The sequence below is a fragment of the Anguilla rostrata genome, chromosome 18 (assembly GCF_018555375.3).
Source record: "Anguilla rostrata isolate EN2019 chromosome 18, ASM1855537v3, whole genome shotgun sequence".
Lineage (NCBI taxonomy): Eukaryota > Metazoa > Chordata > Actinopteri > Anguilliformes > Anguillidae > Anguilla > Anguilla rostrata.
The window spans coordinates 29,304,657-29,329,399 of record NC_057950.1 but is presented as its reverse complement, the minus strand read 5'-3'; the positions used below and the strand labels follow the sequence as shown (position 1 = coordinate 29,329,399).

The window sequence follows — 24,743 nt, the reverse complement described above, 5'->3', positions numbered from 1 at the left end:
ACCTGTCACCGTGCATGAGGCCATCTTTACCTGTCACTGTGCATGAGGCCATCTTTACCTGTCACTGTGCATGAGGCCATCTTTACCTGTCACCGTGCATGAGGCCATCTTTACCTGTCACCGTGCAGGAGGCCATCTTTACCTGTCACCATGCATGAGGCCATCTTTACCTGTCACCGTGCAGGAGGCCATCTTTACCTGTCACCATGCATGAGGCCATGGGGCTTTAGCGTGCTGTGACATAATCTAACTGCGGCATCCTGGGTAGGAATACTGTAACGTGATTTCACTTTAGGATGTTCTTTTAAGCTTTGTAGCCTGCATTAAAGGGAAAGGTCACCCTAAATAGTGTCATTCATCCATTTTATTACATTGAGAAATGTATTTTATAACAAACTGCGCCTTTAATGTCAGTAGAATAATTTATAATTTCAGCAGATTAATTCCTTTATTAAGTTCCTAGCACAAGGCTGTCACATCTTTGAATACAGGATCAGGTGCAATGTGAAATCTGAAAAATGGTAGCCTATATAAAGTTTTTTATTTGTTATTTTAGAGCAAGAGTGTTCATGTGAGCAGTGATATGAGAAGCATATTCATATATTCATATCTCTCTGACTCATAAAGTGGTTTTGCTGGGAAGTTCCATTGAAGGTGAAAGCCTATATAAAGTTTTTTTTTTCTAATTTGTTATTTTAGAGCAAGAGTGTTCATGTGAGCAGGGATACGAGAGGCATATTCATATATTCATATCTCTCTGACTCATAAAGTGGTTTTGCTGGGAAGTTTCACTGGAAGACAGATGGCAGGAGTGTAGTCCTGGCTTACACTGTGTCATGGGAATCTCTGTATAAAGTAACTATATGAAGGTAAAGCATTCCAGCCGTAGCGGGAGCAGAATGGAAGAAGGTAAACCTTTATTGTGAAAATAAATGTATTATTAGCCTCTGTTAGGGATTCTTAAAATAATATAAAGACAGTGCGCATGAAATATAGGATAACAGATTCCAAACCTATATGATCATATAATTTATATTCAAGAGAGCATGTCAAGAGACTAACAATGGCAAAAATATGCTTGCATTCAAAAATAACCATAGAGAATGCAAGGTATCGGTCAGGTGATCGACAGAATAGGATCCATAAAACAATCCAGTGGAAGTAGTGGGCCGGCTGTGATTGGCCAGGGTGATCCTACTGATGTCAGAAATGTATGTATCAAATTGCATTGCTTTATGAAGGAGACTGTCTATCAAACATGAAAAACTGGTGCGGGCAGGAAATGTACAAGACCCAGGCACATGCACATGATCTCACACATCAGTGCATAAAGACCAAGGAACAGATTTAAAAGATAATATATTGTGCTATAAAAACTAGCCATATATCATTTTTTTAATTGTAAACTGGCTTTGTTTAAAACCTTGAAAACAGAGGAATAAATGTTTGTCAGACTTGCTTTACTGTATGTTGACCCAGTTTCTTCAGAGACTAACATATTGTGACTGCATCAGGTAAATGTCAGATATGTTTACTGTGCTGTTTGACTGTGCCGTCAGGGTGTGTGTTTGTAATGAATGCTCTCTGAGGCAGACCTGTGCGGGGAAATGGTTCCTTTAGTAATGTCTCGTGGCAAAGCTGGTCATTGGGGAAAAGGCCCAGAGAGAGAAACTGTCTGTAAAATTACAATCACTTGCACTCAACACCAAGGACTAGGTCAAAAACCTTGGTGTCATTATTGACTCAGACTTAAATTTGGCGGCACACATCAGAAATGTCACAAAATTATCTTTTTACCATTTAAAGAATATTTCTAGAGTTCGACCGTTTCTATCTCAGGCTAATACTGAAAAAATAATGCATGGTTTTATTACTAACAGGCTTGATTACTGTAATGCTCTCCTGTCTGGTCTTCCAAAAAAAAGCAATTGGTCAGTTACAACTTGTGCAGAACGCAGCAGCACGCGTACTGACAAAGACCAGAAGGAGAGCACACATCACTCCCATTTTAAAGTCCCTGCATTGGTTGCCTGTTAGTTTTAGAATAGATTTTAAGATCCTTTTATTGGTTTTTAAATCACTAAATGGCAATGCACCTGCCTATTTATCCGAGATGCTTTTTAGGTATGTCCCCGGCAGAACCCTGAGATCCTCCGACGCTGGTCTCTTAACTGTTCCAAAGGCTAGAACAAAAAGGCATGGAGAAGCAGCTTTTAGCTATTATGGTCCTAGCCTTTGGAACAGCCTGCCGGAGGATCTACGGGTTTCTGAATCTGTGGACATTTTTAAAAGAAATCTTAAGACACACTTTCTTGGCATTGCTTTTACCTAGGTTTTTGCATTGCTTTTATTTATTTTATTTATTTCATTATTTATTTATTGTTATTATTATTACTATTACTATTAATGTTATTATTATTATTTGTTTGTTCCTTTCTCTCTTTTTAATTATTTTAATTATAATTGAAATAATTCTTTTTTAATTATTTTAATTATTCTTTGCAATTATTTTCTGTGAAGCACATTGAGTTGCACTTACTGTATGAAATGTGCTGTACAAATAAAGTTTGATTGATTGATTGATTGATTGATACTTTACCGGGATTAAACTCTGCCAGTGTCTCAGTCTTTCCAGTGAGAGCAGTTCTTTTAAGTCATCACGTTCTTTTATTACTCCTAAAGAACAAAGACTAAGATATTAAAAATTTTAAGTGTCTTTAATTTGTTTATTAATGGGAGTGACAGCGTATTGGTACTGGGCATTAATGTTGCTTTCAGAAGTTTACATTTTAACCAATCAGCAGTGAGACCATTTAGTGGACTGCCAATCGTCAGTGATCTTGAAGTGAATATCAATACAGAACTAACATCCTGTGTCGTACATCTGATGTTTGTGTTTAGAAATGACATCAAAAGGAATTTTTTTCCCATTTAGGAATTTGAAATAATACCATTGTTATCTTGGGGCTTGAAGTACGTGAGAACAGCTGTGAGAAACAAGTGTACAAGGTCTTTACATTTTTGTTAAAAACCAGTCTATTGGCTTTCATCCTGAGATAGGAGCAAACTTCCTTTGTGTGGACTGCAGCTGAGATCGTTTCAGTCAGATACACTACTCAGACTTGACCTCCACTTACTGGAAACGCATCAAAGCTGCTATCAGTCCAATACAGTCAGGACGGGCCTCTTCAGGACTGCGCCACCTTAAATATATAATAAACTTTACGCAAATGTAACAGTTTGTTTACCTGTACCAGGCTTAGGACTTGAGACTGTTGTGGCTTTATTTAAGGAAGTACTCAGTACTGTTTGTCTTCTGCTGTTTGCCGTAGTTACTGCAGCCAGCCCTCTTTACCGATGGGACGCTGTTGTGTTTGCTGATAACAGAAAGTGTGTTTCCCGTCCTCGCTGTGTGCTCCTGATTGGGGAATGAAGTCATGTGTCTCAAAGGCGCGATCTTAAACATGTGACCCGCTGATATGCCTTTCCCGCCACACGCTCTGTTTAACGGGAGAGCAGCTGTGGAGAGCAGCAGTGGAGAGCAGCTGTGGAGAGGAGCAGCGGAGAGCAGCTGTGGAGAGCAGCTGTGGGTGCCGTCCTGAGGTGGCTTTAGCGCTGATTGACCACTCATATGGAGCCTGACGCTGCAAGGCGTGCATTCCTTTTCCCTTACCGTTTCTGTAGAAATGTAGCAGGATTATACAATACATGGCCAATTGTATGTGGACACCTGACACCCAACAACTCATCAAAAATGATCAGCGTTTAATATGGAGTTGGTCCACCCTTTGTTGCTATAACAACCTCCACTCTTCTGGGAAGACTTTATACTAGATGCTGGAGCATTGCTGCAGGGATTTGCTTCCATTCAGCCAGAAGAGCATTAGTGAGGCTGGGTACTGATTGGATGATTAGGCCTGGCTCACAGTTGGTTTTCCAATTGATCCCAAAGGTGTTGGATGGGGTTGAGGTCAGGGCTCTGTGCAGGCCAATCAATTCCTTCCTCACCATTCTTGACCATACTATTTCTATATGGACCTCCCTGTGTTCCCGGTGGCATTGTCATGCTGAAACAGGGAAGGGTCCTTCCCCAAACTGTTTGGGAAGCACAGAATTATTTAGAATGTGATTGTATGCTGCAGCATTAAGATTTGCCTTTGTTGGAACTAGGGGGCGTAGCCAGAACCAGAGAAAACAGCCACAGACCAAGGGTTGTCCAGATACTTTTGGCCATGTAGTGTATTTACTGTAACAGGCTGTAGGCCTGAGAAAAAGAACTGGCCACCAGCCAGGTCTCCCACACTTAGCTTCAAACTAGCAGCACAAGTGGCGTGATTCCAGATTGCTTTCTCCAGTTTCATAGATTGTCCGACTGACCCTGTTCACACACAGATCACTGTCAGAAGAACAGATCAAACTCACCTTTTGGAAAATAGTAACAGTAAAGGTGGACTTTGACACAGAACTGTCACTTTGGTAGTTTACATTAATCAGGTGCTGTATTAGAAACCTGAGCTCAATGTCCTTTGGGTGCCTGTAATGTAGGATGCATCGAGTGTCAGATTCAGTGGGAAGGCCCCATCAGAGATGAGGGCCAGGTGTTATGTGTAGCTCTTAATGACTCTCATCAGATTGTGGCATTTATTTCACACACCAGAGTGGGGTAGTTTCAGTACACAAAAGTCTTAAGTGCAGTGTGTTATTTTTGCAAAGTAATTTCTTACAGTTAAAAACTATTTTTATTGACATACTTGCTAACCATAATATTTAACAGTGAATGGATTTAATAAAAGAGGGGTTTCATGTAAATTTACATAATCCTAAATGTAGAAACTGAAATACCAGTGCCTCTAGTTCTTTTGATAAACCACAATTCAGAGAAAATGGAATCACAATAAACACCTTTAATAACAATGAAATTACATGCGGTATTTTTTAAGTAATTTCTGTAAATGCACTGTGGAATATAGCATATGAGCTGCAGAATCATGCATCTGTGGCAGGGAATGATTGTTGTACGCCTGTTTAAAGGTGACAGGCGTAATGTTGAGTCCTATCTCCTTGATTGTGTGTGAGCGATGAGATAGATCTCACCTCGCTTTGTTAGAGCAGGGGCGTTTCATCCCCGTGTTCACGCTGTGGGCTGTACTGTAGGTCAGTCGGGCAGCCAGCATTCTCTCACGTGCGCACGTGTGATTGATTCGATCGCTTGAACTGGCCCTGTTCTCACGTACAAATCAATCTCCTTTCTGTGTGATATTGGGAAACGCTCGGTCCTCAGCTGTCCTGCGATGTATCATCAGTTAGTCAGATCCGCTGGGGTAGGCCAGGGGGAGGTCACGTGACTCGGCAGGCAGATTTATCCTCTGCGGAATTGTCCCTGGCTCTGTGAGGTCAGCCTCGCACGTGTGCGGTTCAGTACAGGCCAGTCGCGTCATCACTCGCCACCTGACGCTAACGTCGGTGCGCGCTGTGTGGCGAGAGGGAGCTCAGCCGTTTCTTCACCGAGAACCTCGACTTTGCTTTAAAAAAAGAGGATTCTGTGGAAAAAAAGGCCTCAGACATCAAACTACCCTGAGAACGCCTTTCTATGTGCTTAAGAAAGGACTCGCTTGAAATACAATATGTCGCGGTTCAGCCAGCTGGAAATGTTTTTCCAAGCTGTCTCATTACTTATGGCAATATTAAAATCAGTCGCGTTAAATATGATGGTATTAAAATCACTGGCAGCAGGTATGAGGAACCCAGCCTCGTATGGTAGGTAGGGATATTTGAAAGTGTGCTTTATTTTCAACGCTATGATCAACAGTGTTCATCTTGTCAGAGAATCTTGAAGAGTGATTACATTGCTCTGCAGTAAAATGTTTAATCTGATGATATTGTTTATCTGCTATGCAGGCACTTTTCTCCTCAGTAGCTTACAGCAGCTGAATGAATGTTGATACATATGTGAATGTTGTATATACAGTTGGATGTGTTTACCAAGGCTGTTCAGGGCAGTGTCTTGTGCAAAAGGTACCCAAGCATGGTCCTAGATTCAGCCAAACATGTAAACATCATTAAACTTACAAATAAAGTTATGAATAAATGCAAGTTTTAGGCCTTCTAAACTTTCCAGCACTATTGAATTATGCAGTTAAATTGCACTATTTACCCAAAAGCAACCCAAAAAAGTTAATTTTGGTGATTGCTGAAGTTGGCAAACTGTGTTTGTGGTAGGAAGGCCCTAACAAGTGCAGAAGTGGAATTTAAGAATGAATGTTGGTTGAATCCAGGCCATTGTTCTGTCTGTAAATTTTATTACTCCCTCTTAGTCATCTGCTTATGTATCCAGGCGCTCAACCACCCCACCACACTTCTATCCGTGATTATGCTGGTGTGGTTTTCTGAGATATTCACACATTTGCACCATATTTTCCATCTTTTTTTCGGGGGCTTGTGGTTCATTCCGTTCATTAAGTATTTGGGCTAAGGACAGAAAATCCATCACTCTGTTCACTGACCATTTATGAGTTGAAACCTGACGCGAATCTTCGCATGATACTTTAACCAATAGTTGCCCAATAATGAAAAGCAATATAATCCATACGTGTGTCCGTAGTAATTTGAGTATTCTCCTTCAATGGACTGCTGCAGTTATTTTTTTTGGAACACTTAAGGACAAGAAGATCTGAAGGTGCATTAATGTCTGCAGAAATAGATATTCTTATTAATAATTATGTACGTGCTTTTTGTGTTGGCGGTTACTTTACAATAATAATCAAAATGTCATTTTTTTAGGCGTGTTTCTGCAGTGAAAATAAACATGTCCGACCATGAAAACGAACCGTGGCGGTTTGATGGATGGGGGACAGGGTGAGCAGGGGCGGTGTTTTCTGCGTGGCTCTTGAAAATGCGTCGGGGGCGATCGTTGCCACTGACAACCTGTCACTCGGTTCGCGGAGCAGTCGGTTAGAACCTCACAGAACGCGTCGTTTCAGACGAGGGCAGACCCAAATGGTGTCAGCGCCGATATAAAACCATCTGCAACCGAGTCGGTCTTGGCTGGAGCTCGCTCGAGTTGTGCGATCTGAAATTAATGCACTACAGATTATTCAGTATGTGGTGCAGGCCTGTTTTTTTTATAGGCATTTCACTTCCAATATGTCACTCTGAATATTTGTTGTCTTATATCCAAGTTCCATGACTACGTCCAGTAATCACATTGCCGCGCTCGCTGGAAAGTTCGTTTATATGCGGCATAAATTGAAAATCGTTCGGATGAAACGAAAACGCTTCATGTGATTGCGACACAATCGATGCCTATGTCAGGTTTTCTCCGTTTTTGCAATCAAGCCTTTCTCTCAGCTTGTCATAACAGAATCAATGTAAGCAGCACATGGGGCCAGATCCTGGTACTAAATGGCTGTTTTTAAGTGTGAAGGATCAGATTGTCAGAACCAAGCCAGCACAGACATTTATTCAGATCTGATTGGTTGTTCTTGCCATGCAACCGCACGTATGCCAATTTTGAACATGATCGATTTTGTATGGATGATGAAATAATAACTGAAGTTAATTTCTCAAGGGTACAGCACCTTTGCCTAGGTCGCAGATACAAACCCAGCAGTAGATACCAAACCCCTATTCTGCTGAGCTGCAGTGTAGCTTTTTTTTCTTGTCGCTTAAATGGGGGTATGTTTTTCATACCATATACAGCAAGTTCAGTGGTGATCCTGATGATAGAAATACTAGTTTGGGAAGTTGTGCAGAATGTTTAAGATTTCAACCGTGGGTATGCTGGGAAATGAAACACACAACAAGTATAGATTTATGAGCAGTGTGAATGCATTCGACTAAATTACATTACATTTACCTTCAATGAGCAGATGCATATCCAGAGTGATTTACAGAAGGAGAGAACATCAGTGTACTGTAGGTCTCAGGAAGAATGACGTCACCAAGAAGGCACGGAAGTCTGTTTATTATGGAGAAGTGTAAAGTTAGCCAAACAAACCACCAATTAGCATTGTGAACAAAAGTAAATACCACCACACAGCTAAGCCTATCCTTTCACAACTATACTGCACCATTACTACTGCTACTCCACTGTCGAGGGTGAAGGGGCGAGTCTGAAGCATGGGATGTGTGTGCTGGAAAGGGGGGGGGGGGGGCATTGCTGTCCTGACTGGCACGGAGAGCTGGCCAGTGTGGATTTGGCATACGGTGGGCATTTCCCCATCTGGCGAAAACAGCCCGTTTCTGCTTTAGCGTTTTTCACATGAGCAAATGTAATAAATTGTTCCACAGCTTTCAGCTCAGATTTGCTGAGATGTGTATGAATATATGACGTAAATCATCTGGACCATTAAGTGCAGTACACTTCTGCTGACATCCATGTTTTTTTCTGTAAACGAGAGAGAGAAAGAGAGAAAGGAACGGGTTTTCTTTGTTAGTTTATGAAGGCATCTGATTGGCCTGAAGGTTTGAATTTGCTCAAATAAACAATTCCAAACTAATGTTACAAATTAAAGATCCAAAAATAATAAGCCTGAACGTAGAATGGTTCTGCTGATGTACACAGTCCTTTAGTGAAGCTCATTAAGTCCACAGGAAATCTCTTATGGAGCTGAAGACCTGCGACCCTCCATTTTATAGACCTTTGGCCAATCGGAAAGCTTGGCACAGCCATACATGCGGATGTCCACTATTACTCCCCGTGAATGACCAACCACTTGAACCCTGTTCAACGAAACTAAAATAACAGATCATGTGCTCTGATTATTTGGAATTTTACCCTGGATAAAGTGTAAGAGTTTTATTCTGATTTCCTTTTCCCGAAATGACATCGAACATGTTTTTTTTTCCGGTTTGTATCTGACATGGACATTCCTAGCTTCCACAGTTCATGCCCTTTCCCTTTCCTGACACAGAAAACCAAAATGTCAGCAGTACTCATTTTGACAGTCTGAGATTTTGGCATAATGGTGTACTGGAATTCATCACACACAAGATGCGCATAAAAGTGTTTTTGTAGCTTTGTGGCACAGCTTGCAACAGTAATGCATGCATGCACATGTTGGCAGTGCAATCTCTAGAAGTGACTGGTGATTTATTGTTTTTAATTTTTCCTGTGCGCTGTTCCCTGCCATTGGCAGTTTCTGTTACCAGCGAGGTCAACATGTTTAACTTATTAACAGAAAAATGTATCTGTGTAGCTGTGCACATCTACTGTGATTGAATTACTTCAGCGATATTGTACAGAAACGCAATTAGATAATAACTTAAATAATTAAAGCTCCTGGCAGCCAGGGGACAGGGGAGCTCAGAATGTGTTCCAGATCATAATCACTTTCAGATGGCTGAAAAATGTATTACCAATAGCGAAGGCCCCATATGGAGGTTTCCTTTGGGGGGTTCCCTTGTCTAAAACAATATGAGACCGTAATTGGGGAAATGTGTTTGTGGTCAGAGGGAATCACTGGAGAACTCCAAATGTTGCTTTTCACAAGCCGCACTCTTTGCTGATGGTGCATTCTTTGCGCATGGTTCAGCGTAGGCGACAGGACATGTTTATAGAGGCCCGGCAGAGATATGGAAGCCTGCAGAAACCTCTGAAGGCAACCCTGAAACTAGCAGATGCATCTCAGCACAGTAACTCAGCACCATAACTCAACACTGAAACTCAGGACTTTAACTCAGCACTGAAACTCAGCACCATAACTCAACACTGAAACTCAGGACTTTAACTCAGCCCTGTAACTCAGCACCATAACTCAACACTGAAACTCAGGACTTTAACTCAGTACTGTAACTCAGCACCATAACTCAACACTGAAACTCAGCACCATAACTTAGCACTGAAACTCAGCCCTGTAACTTAGCACTGTAACTCACTACCATAACTCAGCACTGTAACTCAGCACCATAACTCAACACTGAAACTCAGCACTGAAACTCAGCCCTGTAACTTAGCACTGTAACTCAGCACAGTAACTCAGGACTGTAACTCAGCACTTTAACTCAGCACTGTAACTCAGGACTGTAACTCAGCACTTTAACTCAGCACTGTAACTGAGGTCTGTAACTCAGCACCATAACTCAGGACTGTAACTCAGCACTGAAACTCAGCTCTGAAACTCAGTACTGTAACTCAGAACTACCTTACTTGCACCAAATTATATTACCATTTTTTTCTTTGTATATTTTTTCTCAGTATTGATAGTTATGTATTTTATTTGGGGTGTTTTTCCCTTGGTTCACATTTCCTCAATTTTGAGCATGTTGCATTAAGCTTAAATGATTTATAATGTGTTTGGACTAGCTTGCTAAAGCTAAGTGATGGGTCAGTTACCCAGTCTTTGAAAATATTACATTTTCTTTGGAAACTGAATAAAGTTGGTTGGTCAGATCTGTGTCCAGAAAAAATACAAATTAGCTTGTGGAACAGACCTAGGTTCCATAGGGAGAGAAACTGCGTTTGTGCGTTCACCTTGTGATCTGTCTAAAGCCACTGCCAGTAAGTTAGTGACACATTATAAAACAAGAAGCATAGCTCATCTGCATTTGCACCTGCCAGAGCTCCTCTTGTCCTCGTATATTTTCCCTATTGTGCTGGCATAACACTTTGTGTCTGTTTCATTTAGGAATACGTTCATTTTAGATGTAGAGTTTAAAAAATAAAAGATATATATATATATACACATTTTTACAAAGTTGTTTTTAATGTTTTAGCCTCTTAATACCTTTTCTACTCTTATTTTTATTTTTTTTTAACATCCTGTTATTTACTATATTCTTTTAACCTTGTATCTGTATCTGTTCCTCTGTTTGGCCCTCTTTCATGCTGCTCCTATTTTCATGTTAATTTATTCATATACTTTGTTTTAATGTGTCCCTTAAGCTGTCGTCTACATCTTGTATTATTTTATTTCTTTTTTGTGTGTAAAGCACTTTGTAACTTTGTTTTTGAAAAGTGCTATACAAATAAAGTTTATTGTTATTGTTATTATTATTATTATTATTATTATTATTGTTATTATTATATAGGTCCTCTACATCAGCCACCTTAATTACCAATACAGATATGGTCCAGAAATTGAAATATCGGCCCTATATATCAGTCCACCCAGATATTGGTCTGGATCTAAATCCAACACAGGACTGCAGTGTCTGGTTTAAGGTCAGAACATGTGATAGCTTGTGTTTTACAACCTCATCCCAAACAATCCTGGGCCTGTCAACAATGGAGGCACTCCCAAAAACGAACACAGGCGCGAGCTCTCCTTGCCTCCGCCCCCCTCCTGATAGGCTTGGATAAAGCTGGACTCCCTCCAGCCAATCAGACTGACAGCACCCCCCCCTCCATCTCCAATCAGGAGAAATGACCTTGGGGAGGTCATGCCCCACTCCACTATAGATAACAGAGCCTCCCCTCCTAGCTCTATAGCACATCAAATACACTCATTAAAAACACTGTGAGTGATTTACTTCACTTTCACAGATAGTGTGGGTTTTATTACTTTTTTCATCTTCAAACAAAACTTTAAAACAAATGTCAAATGCTGAAATATATTCATCAGGAAGTAATATGTCTGCTGTAGTTTTTTTTCTGTACTGTGGTGATGGGGAAACTATTTATTCACCAAATAATTTAACCGTGGATGTGGCAATATGTGTTTGTTCAAGGGGAGAGCTGCATTTATTTTTAAAGTGAAATAATCTAAACCATTGATTGCAGTATTTACATAATTTCAGAATGCATATACTCTAAAAGTAATGTGTTTGCAAAAAGGTAGATGTTAAGCCCCATGGGTTGAATTTGACCTGAATCGAACACAGAGAAAGCTGAGAAATGTAGAAGATTGCAAATGGCTGCTGTATTATGGGCAGAGTCCTGTAAGCTAACAGAGGCCCAAAGCTGGCACAGTTCTCACTCTTTGAATTGGATTTGGTTTGAAGCAGCCGGAATGTCCTTTCAGAAACTACCCTGACGCAGCCGACCTCCAATCCTCCATCTTTCCCTCCTTCCACTGCATGACACAACCAAGTAGGCACCTGAAACCAAGCAAGATTAAAGTATGCTTTAATCCATGTGTGTATCAAATAGCACATCTCATAAGGAGGGCAGTGTGTGTGTGTGTATGTGTGTGTGTGTGTGTGTGTGAGTGTGGGTGTGTGCGTGCACGCGTGTGTGTGCGTGTGTGTGTGTGTGTGTGTGTTCACAATTTCCTCCGGAAACTGCTATGAACTTTTGTGACCTCACTCAATTTTGTTCACCTTATATTTTCTCAATAATCCCAAAGAAACACATTTTATCATGTTACTGAAATGTGGACAGGGAGCCAATTCAATCAGTTCAGCATAAATATTATTTTCTCATTCGTGGCCCGGGCTTCAAGTACCATGAGAATTTTAGACATTAGATTTAGTGAAGCTAATAGATAAGAGTCAGTTTGATTTGAGCCAGCAGGTATTGTGGTTGAATTTATTCTGCTGACCATTTCCTGTGTTCTCTGGTTTGATTAACAGGAATATCAAAAGGAAGTAGAAATGCAGAAATGTTAACAGATTATATTCCTTGCAGAACTTAATTATCATACTGAAATAACTGGGAGAGAACATTTACTGGAAATGCTATCAGTATGTTAGAAGGTCAATACAGTTTCATCTGGTCTTAATATTCAATTACAGATTTACGTGAGGCACATTTGAATTTGTTAATATCTTTTGTGTAATAATGTTGCATTTAGAAGTGAGATTATTAGGTTGATGCTTTTATTGGCATTATTATACTTTCCTAGGCCGATACCCTTAAATTTAATAGATTGCTTTCAGTTGTACATTTAAGCACACTTAAATTGATTGAAGTAGAATTCGCCCACAATTTAATAAATGTACTTTTTTGTCCTTTACCTTTTGTAAATTAGTCCATACTGAAGGTCTCATTTTATTATGCAATAAAGCAAGCTTGTCTGAAATTCTTTGCTGGATAGAGTTGTGCAACCCACGCTGTACATTTCATTATTTTTCTCTGTTCATCAGAACCTTTAGAGTACCGAATCTGAAGGGAGAAGTGTTCATTTCATTAGAAATTATACATAATAACTCTGCCTTTGAAGACTGGTATTGATGTTGTGTCAACACAACATACAGTGCCCTGAAAAAGTATTTTCCAACTTCCTGATTTCCTCTATTATTGCATATTTGTCACACTGAATGGTTTCAGATCTTTCGACAAAATGTAATATGAGACAGGAACGTGTTTTGAGTAGACAAAATGAACGGTTTAAATTATTTCATTTATTTAATGAAAAAAGTTATCAAACACACCTATCACCCATGTTACTCAATCAACCAATTAACCAAATTTAATTGATAATTAGATTCAGCTGATTGAACACAGCCAGGCTTGATTGCAGTCAGCCTTCTTGAATCTAACCCTCACTCATGTTGAACCTTACCATCAGAGTGAAGTAGTCACCACAAAGTTTTTACAAGCATGCTATGCCGTGATAAAAGAAAATTCCAGAAGAGATGAGAAAAAGTAGTTGAAATACATCAGTCTGGAAAGGATTACAAAGCCATTTCTTAGGCTCTGGGACTAAGTAAGAGCCGTTATCTCCAAATGGAGGACACTTGGAACAGTGGTGAATATTCCATATGTCAAGTTTCACCAAGGGTGCAGTGACAATTCACCCAGGAAGTCACACAAAATCCCAGAACATTCGAAAAAACTACAGGCCTCTTTATCCTCAGCTACAGTCAGTGTTCATGACTCCACAGTAGGAAAGCAACTGGGCAAAAATATGATTCATGGGAGGGCAGCAATGCATAAAACACTGCGAACCAAGAGAAACATCAATGCTCCTTTATATTTGCGAAAAAGCACCTGGATGATCCCTAAGGATATCTGTGTGACAGATATGATAATGTAGGAAATCCGGAGGGGTCAAATACTTTTTCACAGCACTGCACAGTACCTGTTTGTTTTTCTGTGCGTTTTGAGCCAAAAAGTGTTTCACTGAGCAAATTCAGTCACTGCTCAAGTTTGAAGTGGCAGCCAGCTGTACCGTCTGTCTGTGCGTGGGTTTGGGAGTTCATAAGTTAGACTGGAAAAAAAAGGAATTAATTTGATGCGTGAGTCATCTCAGTTTATTTAACAGCTCAAATATTAATGCATTTTTTATATTTTGTTTGTTGCACTGTGTTTCAAAGTATTTCTGCTAAAAAGGCCCAAAAAGGAGTTTTCATTATTTTTTTCAAAGCTTTTTTTAAGCAACGGCAGATTCCTTGCCAGATTCTCGACAGAGACAAACTTTGAAAAGCTTTGAAAGGACAGAGAATGCATGTTCTACCTGTCTAAGAGAGAATGACAGTTTAAGGCTGATGCATTCTGTAAAAAAAAACAAAAAACTGACACACAAGTCCTCTAATCTTATACAATGTGACCCATAGGACACAAATTTCTTCCTTATTGACGAGCACTAATTAAGGACTACGCGCCTGCTCAATGCGGAAATTAAAAATGTGTCTTAAATGTCAACTCGCATTAGATTGTTGTGGCTCTTTCTGCAGCTTTGTGTTTGTAATCTACTGCAGTGGTGTATATGGTGAATTAAACAGGAGAATTTGAACCATCCCCTTGCATCTTTTTTTCATGAAGCTGAAATTGCTTTGAGAGAATAAAAGTAAAAGTAGCTTGCAGAGGGGAAATGGTGTGAACTGTTTTCCCCCACCGTGCGCCAGGTGGCATCCCGAGAGACTGTAGGACAGGGTTATACAACAAGGGCCTGTGATGTTTTAGGATTTCCTACCCACTTCTGATTTTAGTCATTCAGTCTTTTTTTTGTTTTGATCTGGCAAATTTGATAAAGCCGTCCGCCATAGCTGCAGACTGCACATCCATCCTTGGTGAAGATGTCTCACTGTGTTCAGATGTAGAGGGAGAACTGTGAGGCAGGATAAACCCCACCCCTCCGGTACCTCAGCTGTGACCCCTGCTTTACCTGGACAGGTAGAGAGAGACTGGGCCGTTCATAACCCATTGCTAGACTACATATAGCAGGGTTCTGCACATTTGCAAATACCCAGAAACCTTTGCTAAAATCTGGCATATCGTACAGAAAACTTTGGGGCCTGAGCATGCATTACTCAGACAGTTCTACCCACAGAAATACAATACTCCAGCTGCGTGCTCTTTTCTGACCAACAGCACATTCTGTCTGTTAATAAGCCCTGCTATCCACCTCCACCACCACCACCACCTCCCTGCCTGTCTGCGAACGGAGCCGTCGAAGTAGTGTGGTTCGGAGTCAGGAGACACCCGGAGTAACGGCCGCATTTGGGTTCTCAAACAGGATAATTCGATTTCAGCACTGCCGGAACAGGTGGCGAGCGCGTGTGCGCTCAGCGGCCGTCCAATTTAGATACGCATCTACAACTCATATTCCGCAGCGTTGAGCGCGTTAGCCCGCGGCTATTCCCCCGCTTATCGGCAGCAAGACAAAGGAGGCACTCCTCATGCGCAGCAGCGGGACGCTCTTATCTTTATGGAAGGTGGGGGCTGGGCCGGTGTCACCGGGACCGGTGAGCCGTCGCAGGGGGAGATGGAAGCGTACGACTTCCTCTCTGCTTTGTTGACTTCCGTGTGGCCAGACTCCACATTACAGCAGGACAGATAACAGCCGTGAAGATAGGAGAGTTTAATTTCCCTCTCAAGGTAAAGATTGTGCAGATTGTAAAGACCGCGACTGTGCGTCTCATAAATATTGCTTATCGGGCGCCCTGTTGCTGATCCGCGTTGCCCGTGGGATGCTTTCCTGCGTGTGGTTATCTGTCCTTCTGATGTTGAGGTCTGATCTCCTCGGTGACCGGTGTTAGGAACATCCTATGCTTATCTGTGCCTTCTAAGCCTGAGCTTTCTCAGTGATGTTTTTATGATGCCCCCCAAAATGTGTGCATGGCCAGTTCTGTCTATTTTCTGATCCTGGGGTTATTTCGTCATATCTGAACGTCCACTTGAATGATCGAGAGTTCTCGTACCAGTTCAGCGGCTTGAAAACAGCCTGAGCGGTTTCTAAAATGTGAAACTTAACTGAATCATTTAATTTTGTCCACAGGAAATCAATATGGAGATTGTGTGCTGGTATTGTAGTGAGTCTGGTGTTAATAGTCACTGCTGTATACTACTGGAGCTAATACTACTGCTATTAGTTCCCTTCAGTGGCAACAGTGATGTGGTTGTGCTCCCAAATGTGCATTTATGTTTTGTTGATGTGTTTTGTGTAGGATCATTGTGCTGCGGCTGGTTGTACAGGTGGTGGAGCATGTTGAGACTCAGCTTAAGGTGTTCATTTACAGGCCCTTTCTCTAGCTGGCAATCAGCTCTGACTGGGAGAAGCTGATTGAGGCTTAGCTCTTGATCTGTGATCGGAGGAGAGCGGCCATGTTTGCCAGAGCGAGGGGTGTGAAATGACCTGAATGTGACGCTTCTCCTGGGGGGGGACCCTCTTACATCTGGTGCTAATTTTGTCCCATCGCTGCATAGACCACAGACCGCAGACAGTACAGAGGGGACCTTCTTTTGGGGGGACCATTGTGAGCAGAGACCCTGTGGATGTGAGGGAAGGCCCGTCCCTCTCCACAGCTCCAGGGATCTGTGTATAAACAGCACCTAAGCGTATCTCAGACAGTGACAGCTCACACTCACACAGCAGCGGCTGCTGCTAACTGTGACCGCCATCGTGAGTGAATCTCCCCGGCTAACTCCGCTCTGCGTTTCTCTGGGGTATGTGCGTGTTATTAAAACAAGGTCCTCTGCTCACGCAGAAACTGAGGGGTCCTCCCATTTTCATACAGGCATACGCACGGACGCCATACGGCTTCCTACGGGTCCTCTGTGAAACGTGGGCGAGCGGTGAGGTCAGGAGGCTGTTGGGTAATTTCGCAGAGGGGCATTCTGGGACCTGGCTGCTCCCGGGTTGTTGAAGAGCAGGATGTTAGCGCAGCTTCCCTCTCCCGCCCTGTGGAATAGCTCAGCTGGCTCCGCCCACAGAGGCACATGAAGCTCATTTTCTCCCCAATTTGGACCGTCGAATCACTCCGCAACGCAGCCTCGCAACCACTGCTGTCAGTTCGGGAGTGGGCAGCCAATAGCGTGCCCTCCTAAGCGTGTGATGTCAGCTGCCCCTTATTGTGGCACCGCAGTTCTCCAGTCAGCCTTGCACAGACGTGAGTCAGAGGAAGGCCTTTTATGTGCAGCTCAACCAACACACACCGCGCACCCGATTGGCTGAAGTTCGCTGGTGTCATCCTGGCTAGCTCAAACCCTCCCATCCTCCCGTCCGTACCCCCCCCCCCACCATAAAGAAACTATCCTAATATGGACATCATTAGAAGGTGACAATGTAAAGTTACAGTGCAGAGATATCAGTCACTCCTGGAGGAAACTAGATGTATAAATGGATTTTATGGCAAGTGGGAATGTGGTCTGGATTCAGTTAACATTTGGCGTTTAGTTTGACACAATTAACTACAAATTTGTGTTTTTCTTTTGGTTTTTGTATGCTCAGTAATCACGTAAATTAAGTTTCTTAAGTGCATTTCTGAACAGTAAAAATAATGCTTGACTTTATTAAGTTACAGATGAATGTCGATTGAATTCAAGTCAAGCCTTAGTTTCATCTTAATCTCATTATATCAGTGGTAATTTAATCACCTGTTACATCGTGACGGCCATATTGTGTTCTGAGACTATGTCATCTTGCGTGTCTCCTCACAGGAAGTGAGATAATGCAGCCGAGCTGTCTGAGGCCACGCCCCTTCGGCACGGTGCGCATGTCCTCCCTGCGCAGAGAGAGGGACGAGTCACGCCTCTCCATCAGCCTGTGCGACCTGAGCGCGGAGGAGGAGGAGGAGCGCCTGCGCCCGGCCCCTTCGTCCTGCCCCGTCCCGCAGAACTCCCTGAACTCGCAGCGCTGCTCCCTGCTCCCCCCGCGCCTGGACGCCGACCTACGCTTCCACCCGCTCCACGGGGCCCACGTCGTCCCCCTGGACCCGCGGACGGTGGCGCGCTCCCCCGAGCGCGGGCGCGAGGACCGGACGCTGGCGTTCACCGAGCGCCCGCTCCGCGCCGCCGAGTCCGTCTTCGTCAAGGTGACCGTCGGCCCCGGCCCCGCCCGCCCCGGTTCCCTCTCCTACGGGGTCACGACCTGCGACCCCGGCGACCTGCGGCCCGGCGACCTGCCCTGCAGCCCCGAGTCCCTGGTGGACCGCAAGGAATTCTGGGCCGTCTGCCGCGTGCCGGTGGCCCTCCACAGCGGGGACGTCCTGGGGTTCACGGTGAACGCGGAGGGGGAGGTCGCTCTCAGCCACAACGGGAGGAACGCTGGCATGCAGGTCTGCGTGGACAACTCCCGCCCTCTGTGGATGTTCTTCGGTCTCCATGGCGCCGTCACGCAGCTGAGGATTCTGGGTAAGTGCTGAGGCAGACTGTACCATCCCACACATACTGTATATCCATAGATCATAAGCTAATATCTTGCACTGAACAATTTTCCCCATCAGCGAGTATCTTTTGAGTAGCCTAACCAATGTGTTCTTTGTTCTTCATGATTTCTTAATTGTGCACATTTATTTTTCGGTAGTTTCAGCGACTTCTTCACTTGTTTAAGTACTGGAAAAACTTCAAATTGCCTGAAGGTAATTTATTAAAGTTTAGAACAAATGCAGAGAGTTTGCGTGAATCTCAGTGCCGTTTGCCAGAACTTTGACTCACAAAGGGAGTTATTTATAAGTAGGTGGGAGTGACTCAGAAGGAGCTGTTTGTGGAAGCTCAGAACAGAATGTGAAATGTATGAAGCACAGGGTGAGTAGTTCTGAAAAGATGAGGATGGGGGGGGGGAATTAGCAGCGGGCTCAAGTACAGTTCTCGACTTATTTCCCTTGGTGACAAAAAGGTGTACCGCACGGAAGACATTTGCAAGAACGTTTAGTCACGACACGCTGGCTTTTAATCCCTGCTGACACACTCAGAAGGAGTCAGTGTGCTTCTGGTTGGCCTTTTGTGTTTCTGTGCTGTACGTCCGTAGTCCTGTCGATCTGTGGCTGTGTCCATTGAAAAACCGATTTCCTGTATAACAATACTAACCACGCATTAGATTTTTTTTTTTTTTTAAAAACCTTGATACGTGGGTCCAAGGCCCAAGGTCTGTGTCACACTTTGTCACCAGACAATTCATCTGTTTCTTTTTTCTACTTGGAATAATGACAGCCTGACTGCTCCTACCCGAAACTGTGTCCACACCCCGGCAGCGAGCAGCACTTTTAGGGTGTCTGTAGCATTGTGTGCTGTTAGCAGAATGGAGAGCTCACACAGATGAGTATCCACTGAGTCACGAGGACCCGCCCAGATTGAATAGCTCAGCTCTGAAGGGCCCTCGTCATTCACACTGCATCCAGCCAATCAGTTCAGAAGGACTCCGAGTACAACTGGCAAAGCACTGACAGAAGTCCGTCCACTCAACCTGCCACTTTTCCATTAACACCAGTCCTTTGAAGGATAGCGCCTTCGAGATTATGTGCGTGTCTGATGGGTAGAAAGGGTCGTGTTCTCCACCAAGTACACCACCCCCTGAAAATCACATCACACCTGCTAACACAACCTTAAAGCCATATTGGAATTTGTGATTTTTTTTTTCTTAGTTTATGTAATAAAAGAATATGAGGAAAAAAACCTGTTCCACCCAACCGTTTGGTAACAGGGTCAATGCTGAAATGAGTTAGTGTGGTGTTCACACTTAGAGGAATCTTTGGGCTGAAGGTGAGAAGCATTTATTAAGCGGAAAAAGACAGTGGCTCAGGCTCCTGGTAGGCCTTGGTCGCCTTCCGGAGCGCAGCTAACGGAGCGTTAGCTCTGAGAGCTTCCGGAATGTTCTACAGGTGCCCACCTGTAGCAGTGTGGCACGTCTGGGCTCTCAGGTAAGCCCTGGAGCAGTGCTTACCTTTCAACACATCACACGTTTAGTCAGAGCCCCACAGCTTTTCACTCTAACTTCCCTTACGCACAGAGAAATATATTTTTACCTGATATCTGTCACAATGAAAGGCTGTGTTGGTAACATTTTCTGCGTATACAGTGTAACATTTCAGTGATATCAACACATACCACTGGCCTGTTTGTAAAATTCTAATTGAAATGTATGATAAATTCTATTTTATCGAGAAATGTTTTGAATACATATTTAATTTAATAAATAAATCCTTGGCAAAATATTCCAGTTATTGCTGCTTTGGTCTCAGTGGGATTTAGCTGAACAGAATTGTTAAGTGCCTCCGTATATTAAATTGTATTATTCAATGTATTCCAGTAATATATGTTTCTTGTGTGAGAGTACTGCCAACCAAAGGATTGTTCTTGTCAAAAATAATATCGACCCGTGCTCAGGGGCAGATTCTAAGATCAACGTCACATTCGGCTGTGGTGTAAACAACAGCTATAAAGCTGTTTCACATGCAACAATGGTTCCCGGTGCTCAAAACGGTCATTATGGCACATCTGTGTTATGAATATGATCATTGTACGTGCAGGCTGGTGCTGTGTTAGATATACACACCAACAGTGGAACTTACAGGGTAGTAAGGAAGTTAGCATCGGGCTAAATTGGGCCAGATGGAATCAGGTCAGCACGTTGTATGTGGGTGGGGGGGTGGGGGAGGGGGGGGAGGCAGGGGGCGGTTGTTCTGCCTAAACTGTACCATCACAGAAACTACAGTTTGTACCTGTTCTCTGCAGTGGAAGATACACAGTAAACTGTCCAGTGTTCATTCAACACTAACAGTGTTAATTCAGCTCTAACAGATATAACATTTGGTCTACATTGTGTAAACATATGGGATTGAAAAGGAATAAATTTGCCTTTATGTAACACAGGGATTGGATGATGACAATAACTGGAGGTGTGATCTGCCAATGAATGATGGTGAAACTTTAAATATGGATAAATATGGATGTTTGCTCTAGCAAAGTGTTGCCCGCAAATCTGTTGATTGGTGGTCTGATCGAGTGACAACCTGGAGGCGTATTGACTTTAAAAATGCTTAATACCTTTTTTAGGATACCAAATTCCCTTTTTGATTAAGAATTGCCAATGTCTGAAATCGTATTATATTGTGACTATTGGTATTCTCAATAGTTTTTATTCTTTTATATATTTATTTTGTTAATGAAATGTAATGCTATTATCACTGATCCAGAGCTTTTATAGGAATGGTTATGGGTTCCTTTATGAGTTTCCCAGCCGAGTAGCTCTGATAGCTTGGTCTCTTGAGGTGAGCTGTACTGTGCTGTAGACCTGTCCAGCCCTGCTCCTCTCAGGAGGGGCTGGATAGGTCTACAGCACAGTACACCTGTTGAACCCCTCCTGTCTCCTGAGAGGAACGGGTCTGACCCCAGAGGCCATCTCACAGTCACCCAGAATGCACTGCATGGCAGATAGACTGAGTGGCAGTGCCTGCCTTCACAGGAGCACACGTGCATTTCTGGAGAGCCCACATACTGCGGATATCATCGAGGCTGACATGTTTCCCCACAAACCCCCTAACTGTGGACATGTTCCAGCTCCTGATCGAAGCGGTCTGATGATGCGCAAACCACACGAGAGGTTTATTTGCAACACTGGAGCATACTTCTTGCCCGTGGTGCTACCTTGTTTGGAAGAAGCAGTGCTACCTGTTTGGAAGGAGGCAGTGCTTCCTGTTTGGGAAATGGCGGTTGCAGGTGACTGGGTCGGCTTTGCCGAAAGTGCAGTCCCGACCGCAGTCTCTCATGCCTGCCTTCTCCAAAAACCAAAATAAGAATTTGGGAAGGAAAACTTGTTTACCCAGTGTATGCTACTTTATGGATTTTCTGGCTTGAGTTAAGTATTTGTTAATAGCTTACCGGTCTGATTGGTTGTTCTTGTGTAATTAGCTTGCAATGCCATTGCACTGATGAAGGAAATCCGCTATCCTGGAAAGTTTAAATCTTTCTGTCTGACTTGCAATTTAGAATTTTTCAGTCGACTCATTTCTGGAGGGCACGGGTTTGTCTGAGTGTTTCTGATCTAAGACTGGCCAAAGTCAGGCCTAGAGACACTTGTGTAGACAGTAGACATGGCCTTTGGCAACACCGAATCCAGCTCTTTGCTGCGCGAAGGGCTTCAGCTTTATGGCTCCCTGGGTCTGAATGTCTCCAGGCTTTCACACAGCAATTTGTGCGATGAATCATTTAAGGGACTCACTGGAGAAAATGAATCACAGGTGAGCTGATGTGCGTTTTTCAAACTCCTCATCTCACTGGGGTTTATATCACCCAGCAGAGGCGCAACACAGTCTTGGGGAGAAACTGCAGTAACCCAACTGTGTCAGATTCACGTGACACATTTTTACCACCCTTATGTCTGTATTCAATGATAATAATAATGTTAATAATAATTTTGTTTTTCAAATTCATTATGACATACTGTACATGCAGGACCAGGCAGAGTGCTGAAATGTGTAAGAGTGCAGAGTGTCCAACACCAAGAGTCAGGCTCTCTCCGCTCATTCTGGTGAAATTCACTATGAAGTGATCATCACTCTCCCCTTCGTAACTGGCACACTTCATTATGTGATGAAATTTGACTTCTTGACTTGAATTTGACTTGAAATCACTTATCTGTGAAGCCAAAAGGTGCTTTACACCCGTGGCACAGGTGCAGGTAAAGGACAGTGGAGAGAATGGTGTGTTGAGACAGTAAAAGGGGTACAGGCGCTCTGATTGGATGTGAGAGATGCTTCAGACGCTGTGATTGGATATGAGAGATGCTTCAGGCGCTCTGATTGGATATGAGAGATGCTTCAGGCGCACTGATTGGATGTGAGAGATGCTTCAGGCGCTCTGATTGGATGTGAGAGATGCTTCAGACGCTGTGATTGGATTTGAGAGGCGCTTCAGACGCACTTTAAAGCCTGAGGGACGCTGTGCTGCGCTGCGCGTGGGCAGGGAGAGCGCGGTTAGCTCAGAGGGCTGTTGGCTGGGTGTTATTCAGCCCGCTCCGTGTGTGTGATGCGTTCCTGTGGAATGCCACTTTGCTCACGCTCAGACGAGCTCCTCGCCACCTACGTCTTCCCCCCCCCAGCGCTAATGCCGCTCCTGTCTGGTCTGCTCATCGTCCCCGCTCTCTCTCCCTCTCTCGCTCGCTCTCTCCATCTCTCTCTCTCTCTCACTGTCTCTCCCTCTCTCTCTCTCTCTCTCTCCCCCTCTGGCTGTCTCTATAACTCTCTCTCACTCTCTTCCTCTCTCTTGCTCTCTCTCCCTCTCTCTAACTCTCTCGCTCTCTCCCTCTCTCTCCCCCTCTCCCCCTCTCTCTCCACCCCCCTCCCCCCCCGCTCTCTCCTCTCCTCCCGCCGGTTTTGCTGTGTGTCCCGCTGGCTGGGAGACAGACAGACAGACAGACAGACAGGCGGACGGACGCAGCGGAGGAGGCAGCGAGCGTGAGTCACAGGCTCCCGTTCCGTGCTCGGCGCTCGACGCACGCGCTCAGTGAGGTCTGGAGGCCAGCTGATGACTCGCGTTACCGCCGCACGGCTCAGACTTCCAGAGCCTTCCCAGGGTTCCAACGGCCCGTCCGCGCTCACTGCGCAATTTTTACATCTTCAACACCTTTTTAAACTTTCCAGTTTTTGCTCACACCATAAACGCTTTTTTTTTTTTTTTTTTTTGCACAGCCAGCTAGTGCAGCAGCTAAGTGCGACTTGAGGCACGTCGTGATTTAGCATCTGTGCTAGGGCAGGAACATGCAGGGTACGCTGATTCAGATAAAGCCTGCGATTATATAACATTGCGCTCAAATTGCCTTTGAGTTTGAGGTGTCATCATGGCTACCTCTGCATGCCTGTGAGGGTGGGGGGGCTCAGTGGTTGTTGTATTTATCTCTCAGTGTCAAGCTGAAAAGCAACATACCGTGGCCGTTTTGTTTTATTTTATTTGAGATCGGAATTTGAACGCTTTTTGTCTCTTGTTTGGTTGCATTCACATTGCTTGCTTATCTCCAACGTCCTGGAGACAGAGCTGACGAACTGTGGCTGCCGACCGGGGCAAGTAAACGTTTGCTTTCACACCTCGCTGCTTGATCTCGATATGAATGGAGGCGGAGCTTGTGAAAGCCGCTTGTCACATGGTAAAGGCACGCCTGGCGCGGGGACGTGACGCACGTCCTGAAAACTCCGTCTCCATTCCAGGACTGGACGGACTGCATTCTGGGGCACAGACTGATAATGCACACAAAGACAAAGTCCGCAAATGTTGCCCTTGCCACGCCAAAGAGAGAGATTATATGACAGAAAAACCCGACATCGATCCTGGGGGTGGCGTTTGTATATAGACATGAAGGATATCTGATTTCTCGATAGAGGTTGCTCATATCTTTAAAAATGGCAGTGAGGCTGCCACTAAGCTGGATGCCTATTGGACGTCACAGCTTCCTGCTGGGGCTGTGGCTCCGCCCCTGTTGTCCTGAGGGAGGGGCCGCTTGTGTGTTCCATCAGAAACAGGGCCCCCGTTTAGGGCCAGAGGGCTCACGTGAGAATCAGGCCTCCCTGTTCTGACACTCATATGTCAACAGCCAATCAGAAAGTAGTTATTTATTTACTTATTCATGTTCATTCTACCTCATAGGTTCGGATGTGTATATTCAGTCGAAAAAGGGGTAAAAGGCACCATAGACAAAGTATATTTGGCATAT

General features: G+C 43.8%; 1 protein-coding gene across 2 annotated transcripts in view; it reads left to right on the top strand.

Annotated features, from left to right (window-relative positions):
• The window catches only part of LOC135244710 (E3 ubiquitin-protein ligase NEURL1-like), a 77,999-nt gene that overhangs the window by 42,051 nt on the left and 11,205 nt on the right, over positions 1-24,743 (top strand). For both annotated transcript variants that reach the window (XM_064317216.1, XM_064317217.1), the window contains exon 4: positions 17,762-18,454. In XM_064317216.1, coding sequence (XP_064173286.1) covers positions 17,762-18,454 — 693 coding nt within the window. The remainder of the gene's footprint in view (positions 1-17,761; positions 18,455-24,743) is intronic.